This window comes from Lepidochelys kempii, chromosome 4, assembly GCF_965140265.1.
Source record: "Lepidochelys kempii isolate rLepKem1 chromosome 4, rLepKem1.hap2, whole genome shotgun sequence".
Taxonomy (NCBI): Eukaryota; Metazoa; Chordata; order Testudines; family Cheloniidae; genus Lepidochelys; species Lepidochelys kempii.
The window spans coordinates 6896714-6909489 of NC_133259.1; the positions used below are offsets into that span (position 1 = coordinate 6896714).

The 12776-nt window shown below is 44.1% G+C and overlaps 1 protein-coding gene across 1 annotated transcript in view; it reads right to left on the reverse strand.

The window, feature by feature from the left end:
• TECRL (trans-2,3-enoyl-CoA reductase like) overlaps positions 1-12776 on the reverse strand; it is a 121969-nt gene that overhangs the window by 38830 nt on the left and 70363 nt on the right. Inside the window, exon 4 of the mRNA XM_073340004.1 lies at positions 12141-12244. Within this exon, the coding sequence (XP_073196105.1) occupies positions 12141-12244 (104 nt within the window). The remainder of the gene's footprint in view (positions 1-12140; positions 12245-12776) is intronic.

Consider the following 12776-nt stretch of genomic DNA (forward strand, 5'->3'; position numbering starts at 1 on the left):
AAAGCTTTTACTGAGATCACCCATACATCTCAAGGGAATGAGTGGGATCAGTACCTGGACTGGGCAGCCCTCTAAGAGTCACCAGCTAATGTGTTGGTCAACTCCACAGTCCACTGTTCAAAAGTTGTATGAAGGTGGTTGACCAGGGCCCAGTTACTCCTGGTCTGTAAGAGCCCAGAAGAGACCTTTAAAGTGGGATTTCCAACAGGACACAGTGTTGGCCTACCTCTGCTCCCAATGACATGAATGGTAAAACTATCAACATCAACAGGAGCCAGAGGTAGACCAGCGCTGAACGTTTTTTGGAAATCCACCCTGCTGAGCCTCAGTTCCTACAAAATTATCCAAATATAGACAGGTCAGATGGCCAGAGACTACCAGCCTTCCTCAAAGTGAGTAGCACCCCACCTTCTCAGTAATCTCATGGGTTTCAGTCGAGGAAAGCACCGCTCTGAGTCAGGGAATAGAAATCAGCACTTAGCAATTAGGAAAATGAGTTAGCTACTTTAGTGCCCTGGAATTCTGTCTACATTGTCTTTGCCCTTACAACAACAACAACAACCCACGGGAGGGCCTTTAATATGCATGCACCCATTCTTGCACATGTGCTATGCTCAACAGTGCATAAAACATTTGCCTGTCCTAAAATTCACTACGCTCCCAGCTGCCTTCCTGGAGAACTGACATTCTGGCAAGGTTAGTTATATGCTTGTGGCTTTTGCTCCTGACACAGAGAGAGAAACAATCACAGCATTCTACTTGGCCTTATTAGCACTGGCATCTGATGAATTATGATCAGCCAGTTGGCCAATTTCAACAGCAGGAAGGTCCCCGCTTCCCTTATCAGTAGATTTCTCTGCAGCTGCTGGGCAATAACAAAGGGCCGAGAGTGTATGTGGGCCAAAGAAAGGCCTAAACAACATTATACCATTATATACAGTGTCAGGCAAACTCAATCTGTTCTTTGTTGATAGCTCTGGAAGTTGAAAACTATTTAACTTCATTAACTAAAGAAAAAAAAAAAAACAACCATGTGTGTACAGTTTGCCTTTGCAGAAGGCTACATTTCAAAGTTCACAGTGTTGACACGCATTAGTTCATGGCTTGTCCAGTTGTGCCAAAGTAAAGCAACATGCATTATATGTAACATTATGAATTGAATCAGAAATCTCAGCCATGAACCAAGCGTCTGTTTAGAACGGAGGTCACTTGTGTCTCAAAATTATGATCAGAAAAGTGACTGTAAAAAAAACAAAACACCTTCTTATTCAGCATATCTACTTTCTGGGACCAGATTCTCAAGTGGTGTAAATGGGTGTAACAAATCAGAAAGCTTTGTCAAAATGCAGCTTTCTGATACCTTCCTGTGTTAGTCAATGTTAAGACAATTGTATACTAAGGACATTAAGCATGTAGAACTAGTTAATAACATTGTATGTTCTTTTGCTATTGTCACTACTGCAGAGTTTTCAGTTTACCCCAGAATTCCTTGGTGGTGCATTACAGAAATCAGAGGGCCTTGCCACATAATTGTCATCAAATTGGCCACAAAATCCACAGGCCCAGGCTTATTTATGATTCACTCTTCCAGTCATCCACTGGCCTATCCTCCCAACCATCAGCTCACGTTCTATCTTGATCTCACATTTTCTCCCATTCATTGATCCTGTCAGCATCTCATTTACTGCTCTCTCTTTCTCCTCTTTACACTGACCACACAAATTTGCTGGGACCCCTATTCCCCCGTTACTTCCCCATACTTTGTGCACGTCATTTGTCTTGCCTCTTACCAAATGATGACCTCTGGACTGTGGTATTGTATACAAGCCCATTCCCTGGCCTCTTTCACAATCTCACATTGAGTCCAAGCCACATGATTTGCTTTCTCTACGGCAAAGATTCTCAACCTGTGGAAAGCAGCCCTGCCCCAGGAGTTCCCAAACAGGTATCAAGGTATCTTCCCACATGGCCACATTGGGAGAGGGGTCCTGAACAGGTCTGGACTAGAGAGAAGGAGATGGTCCTGTTATGGAAAAGGTTGAGAACCACCGCTCTTTGGTGATTTAGCAACTTCCTCTCACAATACATTGAAACGTAAGGGCTTGGAGTGTGATTCTCTTCTTACATACCCCGATTTCTTTACACAGACTTCATAGAATCAGAGAAATGTAGGGCTGGAAGGGACCTCCAGAAGTCATCAAGTCCAGCCCCCAGTGCTGTGACAGGACCAAGTAAACCTAGGCCATCCCCGATAGGTGTTCATCCAACTTGTTTTCAAAAGCTTCCAATGATGGGAAATCCACAATCTCCCTTGGAAGCCTATTCCAGAGCTTAACTACCCAGAGAGTTAGAAAGTTTTTTCTAACATCTAACCTGAGTCTCCCTTGCTCCAGATTAAGCCCATTACTTCTTGTCCTATCTTCAGAGGACATGGAGACCAATTGATCACTGTCTGCTTTAGAACAGCCCTTAACATATTGGAAGACTGTTCTCAGGCCCCTCCTCAGTCTTCTTTCCTCAAGAATAAACATGCCCAGTTGTTTTAACCTTTCCTCCTAAATCAGATTTTCTAAATCTTTTATCATTTTTGTTGCTCTCCTCTGGACGCTCTCCAGTTTCTTCACATCTTTCCTAAATTGTGATGCTCACCATTGGACACAGTACTCCAGCTGAGGCCTCACCAGTGCTGAGTGGAGCTGGACAGATACCTGCTGTGTCTTCCATACAACACACCTGTTAATATATCCCAGAATCATATTAGCCTTTTTTGAAGCTTCAGTGCATTGACGACTCATATCTGTGTGTGGTCCGCTATAACCACCAGATCCTTTCCAGCAGTACTACGACCTACTCAGTCATTCCCCATTTTGTAGTCGTACATTTGATTTTTACTTCCTAAGTGAAGTACTTTTCACATGTCTTTATTCAGTGGCATTACTCCCAGTTTACCACCACTCACCAGGATGGGTTGTTGTTGGCAGGGGGGGAACTGAACCTGGGAACTTGGGATCATGAAACACACGCCTGTTTGAGCTAAATGACCCCAGCTGATTAACCAAGGCTAGAGCACACGCATCAACCTAGCCATCACTAGCAGGGGAGAGTGCATGCTCAGTGGGTGTGGGTTATATAAGCAAGAGAAGAACCAGGTGACTTGTTTCTTCCTTTCTCAGGGAACAGGAATACCTGATCCTTTCAATAAACCATGTCCTCTCCTCCTGCACAGAGCTGCATTACCCAGACATGAATGGGAGCAGGGGGAGGGATAGCTTTATAGCTAGTATACTTTGTTGTTTTGGAACCATTTAACGTTTCTGTCTCAGTTTCCCATGTCTCTACATCGGGAATTACATTACTTATCTGCCCCAAAGGCGTGTGGTGTAGATTGATTAGTCTGGAAAGCAGGCTTAAGACAAAAAGTGCTATTATCCTCATTATGTTTCCATTATTTATTAGAGACTATGTGTGTGGGCGGGGGGTGCCAAAGTAAAAAAAATGTTTCTTTGACCAAACTTAATTTTTTCTGTGATTTTTCCCCATTTTCTGGTTAAAATGTTTTTTGTTTTTTTCTTGGTTTTCAGATGCTGAAATTTTTTTACTGAACACATTTTGTTTTAAACAAAAACAATTTTTCAAAAATGGGGAAAAAAGGGGGTTTCAGTGGTCTGTCAAAAATGATTTTTTATGGGAAATGGTCAAAAGAATTTAATTCCCATCAAACATAATTCCCATTTTTCAACCAACTGTATTATTTATATTAACAGACATCCATTGCAGTGTGCAGTAGTAAGTCAAGTCAGAGAATGAAAGTCTTCTTGCACTTAGAACAGTGTGACTGATTATTACTAATGACTTGAGTTGCACTAATATCTAAGAACCTCAGTCTTGGTCCAGAACTCTATTATGCTGGGCACAGCACAAATACAGAACAAAAAGACAATCATTGCCCCCAAAGAGTTTATAATCTAAATCATTACAATCTCAGGCATCTACATGGGGACCCTCAGAAAGATTAATCTGAATTAACTTTAAAGTGGATTAATGGAACCCCTGCATCGATGCTCTTATTCAGAATTAAATTGGATGTAATCTAATTTATTTTAATTAAAAATTGAATTAATCTAAATCAAATGAAATCCACTTTATTTCAGAATAAAAGCATACACCTAGAGGTTTAATGGCGTTTCACTAATCCACTAATCCACTTTAAATTCACACCGTTAGTTAATCCGAGTTAACTTTCCTAAGTGGCATGTATAGACAAACCCTAAATGTATTCCAGTTCTGCTGTTAAACCAAGCATTTTAATTCCCGCAAACAGCAAGGTACTTAAGAAATTGCCTAACTTTAAGCATATGCATAATCTCTTTGAAGTCAATGGCACTCATGTTCTTAAACTTAGGCACATGCTTAAATACATTGCCGAATAGAAGCCTAAATGAAGTTCTGTCTTCAGGTCTTAACAACCTCATTAAATTGGCAGACTTAAACTGCAAATTAATAAAGCTTCATGCTCACCTCTTTGAGTTGGCTTTTATCATATTTTCTTCACCTCTGACTATGAGGATAATGATGGCGCCTGACACCCTTAGTGGCTAGATAACAGACCCAGCTAAACCTGATTGTGTAATCACTGCCCAAATAAGGAGAGTTTTAACAAAAACGTGAATTAGATAGACAGAGGACTGGCTTGAGGCTGATTTACAATAAGAGCCTTGTGTATTGTTATCTGTCAGCCACACAACAAGGCAATATATAAAAGAGGTCTCTGCCTACTAGATTAGGCCCCAAATTGGTCACAGATTAAACAAAACACCAACACCCCATTAATGAGGAATTCAAACCCACCAAGGTAGCATTTTTTTAGGAGCCATATAAAAATGATCTGTGAACTCAGATCCCACTAGCATCTCTGCTGCAGAAAACTAACCTTTTCTACTCTCAGTGCTAGGCAAAAACAACTAACAGTTCTTGCACAGAAGTAAATTACAAGTTTGTGCTAATTTTAGTTCCGGAAGAAACAGGGAGGGGAAAAGACTAGAGATGGAATTTCCTGTAAGAAAAAGCCATTTTCTTTCAACTGAAATGTTTTACAAAATTGTATCAATCATGAAGAAATGTTATTTTAGAAAAAAAAATTGAAAAAAGTTTTGAAAATATTGAATTATCCTGTTTTGACATTTTTAGAGTGAAAAGTTTTGATTTTTGGCTTCAAAACTTGTATATATACAAAATTAAAAATTAAAAAACAAGTTGAAATTGAAATAAAATGCTTTGATTCACAGATTCTAAGGCAAGAAAAAGGCCACTGTGACCATCTAGTCTGTCCTCCATCTTAGCAAAGGGCAAAGAAATTCTCAAAAATAGTTCATAGAGCAGATCTTTTAGGGAAAAAAATCCAATAATTGACCTGAACCAATTTTTTTTCCAGAATTCCATTTTGTTAAAAAAAGTGATTTTTTTAAACAGCTCCAGATAAACAAATCTCAAATTGTTTTGAGGGACAGATAATCCATTTTCTGACCAACTCAGTAGGCAACTTTAAAAAGAGCTTTATGGAGTTCAACAGTTTCTCTCTCTCACCAACAGAAGTTGGTCTAGTAAATATTACCTCATCCATCCAGCACTAGAAGAGACAGCTGGAAGAGAACAATTTCCCCTTGACATTTCTTAAAGGAATATTATTGTATAAACTGAGAGAAAAAAATTATTAATTTTATATTATTTACATACACTGGTTACACTTTAAAAGTTCTTTCTGATATGCAAAATTCTACTGGTCTGATAATTCACTTTTACCTATAATGGGGAATTGCTTTGGAATTGGTTCCAAATCAAACAGAAGAAACCTCTTAAGAGTGGCTATATAGCAATCTAAAGTATGTTAGTTGCTTGGAAAACACATAGGACCAACTTCTGAAAGAGCTCCAGACCCACTTAGGCATCTAAATCAACTGGCCAGATTTTCAGCACGTGGCAGCACCTGTTGAGACTAGTTTGTGGGGAAGAACTGTCCTCAGAGGGAATGTTAGTTGTTGAGTACTGGTGGCAGGGCACTGCAGAGGAAGCCCTAAACAGCTCCTGCCACCCAGTCAGGAGAAATGGGTAGGGGCTGGCCACTAGCTAGGACTGGCCTGGAAACTGGCCACACCTGCCTGCCTCGTTAACAGGGGCTAAAAGCTTAGGAGGAAGTGAGCCCAGGGGGATGGAGACCAGGAGAGGAGAGTAGGCTCAGAGGGAGCTAGGAGCCTGGTGCCATTGAGGCCTGTGCTAGTCCGAACCTGTAAATAGTTAGAGCTTGGTGGTGGGGACCGGACACAGGAATAAAGAGCATAGATGTTGTACCAGCTAGAAGTGGTCCTGACTCACTGGGGAGCGGGGCCAGGAGGCTGAACCCAGCGTGGCACGGTGAGGCCCAGTTACAGTACTTCATGTGGCAAAGCACTTAAGAGTTTAAGCTCCATTGTCTTTTGATGAGATTTAGGGTCCTAAAGTGCCTTTGTCATTTTTGAAGTTGGCACTTAGGCTCTTAAATAACTTGGGGTTAGATTCAAAAAGTGGCTTAGGAGTTGCAATGACTAACTTTTAGGTGCCCTGTGGCCAAGTGGAATCTTCATCTCCAAGTTAGATGCCCAGGCTCTCATATCCCGCATGGGGAGACTTAGGTGCCTAGAGAGAGGGATTCTCAGAAGCCAAGAAGCTGAGTGGAGATCTGTCTAAGCTCAAAAGGCCTGAAATGCAGAGGGAAGAGATGGGGTTTAGGGCCCAGATTCACAAAGGTGCCTAATTCCCATGGATCTGGCCCTCTAGATGATTGACTGATGGTCTGAAGGGAGATGCTAATCTCGGTTTGGGATTCTCAGCTGTGAACTCTCTCCGGGAGCCAGGTGCCCAAACCAAGTCAGCCCTTTCTCATGAAAAAACGGCTTAGGGGGCCAACCCACCACAGAATACCCAGTAGCCCGGTGGCCAGTGCACTCAGGTGCTCAAATCTCTGCTGCAGCTCATTTGGCTGGGGCCATGGAGCACTACTATAATCATCAATAACCATAAATCTTAAATAAATAAAAGTTTTAAATGCTTTTTATTGTACAATGCAATAGTTTATACACTGTATGCTGTTATAGAATAACCCTACCATAAAAGTTCTGAATATTTAAACTAATGGCACAGTGAGGAAGAATATTCCTCCTGCTGAGAACTGAGACAGTTTAGTATATGGAACAGCCTTCCAAGGGAAGCAGTGGGGGCTAAAGACATATCTGGCTTCAAGACAAAGCTTGATGAGTTTATGGAGGAGATGATATGATGGGATAGCCTAATTTTGGCAATTATTTGATCTTCGACTACTAGCGGTAGATATGCCCAATGGCCTGTAATGGGATGTTAGATGGAGTGGGATCTGAGTTACTACAGAGAATTCTTTCCTGGGTGTGTGGCTGGTGAGTTTTGCCCACATGCTCAGGGTTTAGCTGATCACCATATTTGGGGTTGGGAAAGAATTTTCCCCCAGGGCAGATTGCCAGAGGCTCTGGGGGTTTTTCACCTTCCTCTGCAGCATGGGGCACAGGTCATTTGCTGGAGGATTCTCTGCATCTTGAAGCCTTTAAACCACGATGTGAGGACTTCAATAGCTCAGACATAATTTAGGGGTTTGTTACAGGAGTTGGTGGGTGAGATTCCGTGGCCTATGTTGTGCAGGAGGTCAGACTAGATGATCATAATGGTCCCTTCTGACCTTAAAGCCTATGATTCTATGACAATGTGGTAAGATGAATATTGAGAAACCCATGGAGAGGACTTTCTACACATGAATTAAATAGTAAAAGATGCTATCACCTGTGGTACTGATGCCTCGCTGTAAATTCATTATTGACAATGGGGAATTAAGCTTTGGTTATGCTCCTGTTTTAGGCGACATAAACCACTGGGAAGGAAGAGATTAAACTCAGTTATTGTTACAACTAAATAATCTACAAACATGAAACAGTACCAGAAGCGCTGGTGTAAATCAGCATAGCTCTATGGAAGTCAATGGGCCATACGTGGTCAATTGAATTAACTCCACTGAAGTCAACACTAGGGTTGCCAACCCTCCTGGATTGGCCTGGAGTCTCCCAGAATCAGCATCGATCTCCTGGTGATTACTGAAAGCAATCTGGGAGATTTTAATAGGCTATTTTAAGAAAATGACATTGTCATGTTGGGGAAAAACATCTCCCAGTATAGCTTCAGTCAGAGTTGACAACCCTAGTCAACACACTTATGCTGATTTACACCAGTTGACGATCTGGCTGAAGTGGTGGAACTAAACATGCAAAGGGAAGAGCATATTGGGCAGATGCTCCTGCGATTCTGAGTTCAGACTCGAAGAATGCACCTTTCAGGGTGTTGCCTTCTGCCCTCCAGGGTAAGCAGAAATCTATGTGGCATTCATTCAGCAGAACAGCTACAAATGCCTACAGGTGAAAGCCTAGAGGGCTAGGACTGTAAGACCATCACAAATTGCAGGGAAGAGATGTGCCATCTTGCAGCTCTGACCCGGAAGCTGCCCTTGTCCAGGACAAAAGTCGGGCAGTAACATGCCCTTTGCCGATGTGTCTGCAAAGCACTAGTTCATTGCTTAGGCACAGTCAAAATGGGTCCGTTCTGTAAGTGATTTGCAGTAATGGTTAGTAATGCACAGTGATTGCTACCTACCTGGATTACTGAGGGGCAGATCATATTGCTGCTCCATTACACCTTATGCAGCTGTGTAGGGGAGGCACTGAGGGACCACTGCCCACAGTCAGCTTGTGTGGGCATGTCTTCCCTACAGAGTTATCCCAGCTAGAGCCCACATGTTGTCCCTAATTCTCCCATCTTTCCACACAGGAAAAACTTCGCACCCAGGCTGGAGGGTGCATTAAGCCTGAGCTAACAGGGACAGCTGTGGCTGTAGGCTTGAGCTGGAATTCCACTTCAGCCTGGGCTGGCAACAGGGCCGGCTCTAGGCACCAGCAAAACAAGCAGGTGCTCGGGGCGGCATTCCGGCGCCGGCCCTGCTGCGCCCCTAGAAATGTGCCCCCGCCGCCCCAATTCGCCTCTGCCTGCTCCCCTGAGCGCGCCACCACAGCTCCGCTTCTCTCCCTTCCCTCCCAGGCTTGCTGCACGCGAAACAGCTGTTTCGCGCGGCAAGTCTGGGAGGGAGGAGAAGCCGAGTGGCAGTGTGCTTGGGGGAGGCAGTGGTGGTGGAGCGGAAGTGAGCTGGGGTGGGGAACTGGTTCCTCTACCCTCCCCCCGTTACTTCCTGCGCTCCCCCCTACCCTCGCTTACCTCCGCTCTGCCTGCTCCCCTGAATGCGCTGCCTCTCCCTCGCCTGAGAGGGAGGGGGAGAAGCGGAGTGGCGGCTTGTTCAAGGGAGTAGGAGGAGCAGAGGTGAGCTAGGGCAAAGGGTTGCGGGGGGGGGGGAAGCCGCAGGAAGCAATGTGGGGGGAATGAGGCACACCCGGGGGAGGAGGCAGGGCTGGGGATTTGGGAAAGGGGTGAAGTTTGGGCGAAGCTGGTGACAGGGGGGTATGAAAAAAAAAGTGGGGGTGGCCAAAAATTTTTTTGCTTAGGGTGGCAAAAAGCCTAGAGCTGGCCCTGGCTTGCAACATGCCTACTTTGCAGTGAGAATGCATGTGAATCAAACGAGGGTGCTGTTAGTCCTCCAGTGCTATCCCACAATTCCATCGGGGTTGTATATTCCTGTCTAACTGCTCCCTGTTTCTGCACTGTGTCTTAACCCAACCGTTGCCTGCTCAATGGCTGCGGAAGTGCAGCATACAGAGATGCCATCCAATACATCCTCCTGCCGGCATACTGTCAGCTGTCCAGAATCTCACACCCACCTTCTGGGGAAGGTGTGATGTGAAGACCCACTTCTAAGCGTGGCGGACAGGAAAGAAGTGGAGAGGTAGAGAAGTCAGTTGAGTGCGCTATGGCCCACTTGGTGGTTTGCAAACTGAGTTCCTGGATGACACGCTCATTAAAAGCTCTTCCTGCCAAATGCTGTTTGCTTTCACCTTCAGAACTATCTGCATAAACAATGAGTAACCCCACTTGGAGGTTATGTTCATAAAGCATTGTCCCCTGTCCCTGCCACAGAGAGCAGCTCCCTGCGAGGTAAGAGAGAGCACCCTGTGAATGAATTAATAAGAGTAGCCAGCTTTTACGCACCGCTAAGAACCATGGGCTATGCCCCCAGAAATCCATCCCAGCACACGGGCTAGTACAGAACCGTGGGTGCAGTTACATGGGTCAGGCACGGGTAGCACTGTGCAATGGGGATGCTCCACGTGTACGAAGCTCGCCCAGGCTTGGCAGCCAAGACTTATCTTGTAAGAACCAGCCAGAATGGCAGCCCGTATATTTCAGGGAGCACAAGGGCTAGTATCTGGTTGGGAGGAGGGGGGATGTGTGTTGTGTCCCTTGTGGGGGGGGGGTGTCACAGATTAATTTCCCACAGTGCAAGTGAGCAGCTCTAAGAAACATTTTGTTTCTCTAAGGTGGGAATCTTTCCAGTGCTCCCCTGCCCCGTGGCAGGGCTGTGGCTACAAGCTACCAATTAGCTTCTCCTATCGATTCTGACCAAGAAATGGAAATACTAAGGGCCAGATTCTCACAGCCTTCCTCACAGTGGGCTAGACTGGGCCCTGGCCATGCTCAAGGCGAGCAGGACAGTCACATTCCCCTGTCTTCCCAAGCCCTGGCTCAACCTACTTGGATCTTTGGCTTAGTGCAGAGAGGAGGCCCTGCTTTCTTGTTGCATGCCCCTCCAACAAGAGGGCTGGGAGAGGATCAAGAGTAGCTACCTAGGCACATGCCAAGAGGAAGCTGTTCCCTTCTAAGACTTGTGGTCATTCACTCCTTCCTGTCCAAGATGCGGGTGGCTCCCTGAGTCACAATTCCATCCTAGGACTGCCTCTGGGAGGCAGCAGTTCCACACTGCCCTTCATGCAGGCTCCAACTAGCCCATTGAGAAGGGCTTTAATTCTGACTGCTAAGTAGTAGAATACTCAGTATGGGGAAGGTTGTGAGAATCTGGTCCTTCCTCATTGATGGCAATTAAAAACTAATTCAAGTGCAATATTAAAAGAAGTGTAAGTAATTTACAGAGTATTGATTGCTATGAATGACTTCATACTTCCTTTTATCACTTTCAGAAACCAAGCAACTCTAAATAACGTATGTTTCCACATGCAAAAACCAGGAATTCCCCTCTCCTCCCCCAAAAGCTCTGTTTGCTGATGGGTCTGGGGCTCTCAAAAATCACATATCATAGCTTATAGAAAAGCCACAGGGTATAGCAGCATGGTCAAGTAGACAGAGCACTGGATTAAGCTCAGGAGACCTGGGTTCTAATCCCACCTCTGCAACCTGATGTGTGATGTGTACCTCTATTTCCTCTCCACCCTTTAACTGTCTTGTCTATTTAGACAGTAATCTCTTTGGGGCAAGGACTGCCTCTTACTATGTGTTGGTACAGCGCTTAGCACAATGATCAGTCAGCCCCCTCCCGCAGGCGTTACTGTAATATAACTATGTTGCTATTTCATAAAGTAAATTTCAGTATCTATTGAAAATTAATTCTGTCGTTGTGGCACTCCGTATCAAAGAGGTTAAAATACCTTGGCATTCTTAGCTTCATTAGTCAGCTTCAGAACGTAATCTATAGCCTGATCCTTCCTATTCCCCTTTCAGGTGAACTGATGGGTAAATGCACTGAGCTACTACATCAGATTATCTTCCTGTTTTAGTAAAGTTTTATATCTGTATCTCCTTTCATTCTGAAACCCAAAGAGCCTGTGCAGTAAATAAACATCTTTGGTTAAAGGTCCTTCACTGGTTAGCCTACGATAAGATAAAATGGTTTTTAAAAATTGATTTTTTTGCCTCAGGGACTATTGTTATGTCCATCCTCTAATCTTTAATCAGATGTCTGAGTTACTAGGTTGATAACTTGGCTGACTATCACTTAATTCGGGTTTGAGGGATGATAAAATAATTATGCAATTTGACGTAGAGAAGGACAGGCCAAGGAAGTGGGAGCAATCTGAAGCTTGAAATGTGTTGTACATTAAGATCTATCGTGTTGATTGTTACAAGGACATACTTACTGTGGTCCAACTGACCTGCTGACCCAGATCTGTAAAGTACAGAGTAATGATGGAGGAAACTGCCAAGCTTTGAATGCTAACGGAATCCTTCAAATAGGGCCCATCTAGAATGTCAAAGAAGCAAGATAAAATGGTTTGAATAATACATCCCCTGCAATGACTCACCATAAAATGCAAGACACACAGGAGTTAAGCAGTGGTTGCAATTCACATTCCACCCCATGAATTGGGCCTGAAGTGAAAAGGAAGCCGTTTGTTTTCTGATGTATTTGGTGCTTTCAGGTCTTACTCTCCACATCTAGCGCACATAGGATTTGTATTAGATTTTATCCTGTGAAGATGACACCACATTGAGAAGCAATGCACAACAGCTGTTATGTGGCTGACTCATGTTCATCTACTCTATAGGGGACTCATTGCTCATAATTGCACAAACCCTTTTGTAAAGCAGTTTTAGACCATGCCTTGGAAGGTTTCACAGAAAGGCACCATGTGAGACGATGTCTCAGTCTCTGAATCCCTGAACTGTTTCTGGTCAAATGTTTGCTTTTTTCATGCTCAGTGGTAATTAGTGATGGGTGGAACAGTAGCGATTAGGAAGTCAGCTTCTGTTTGGACGAGCTCCTATAACCCAAG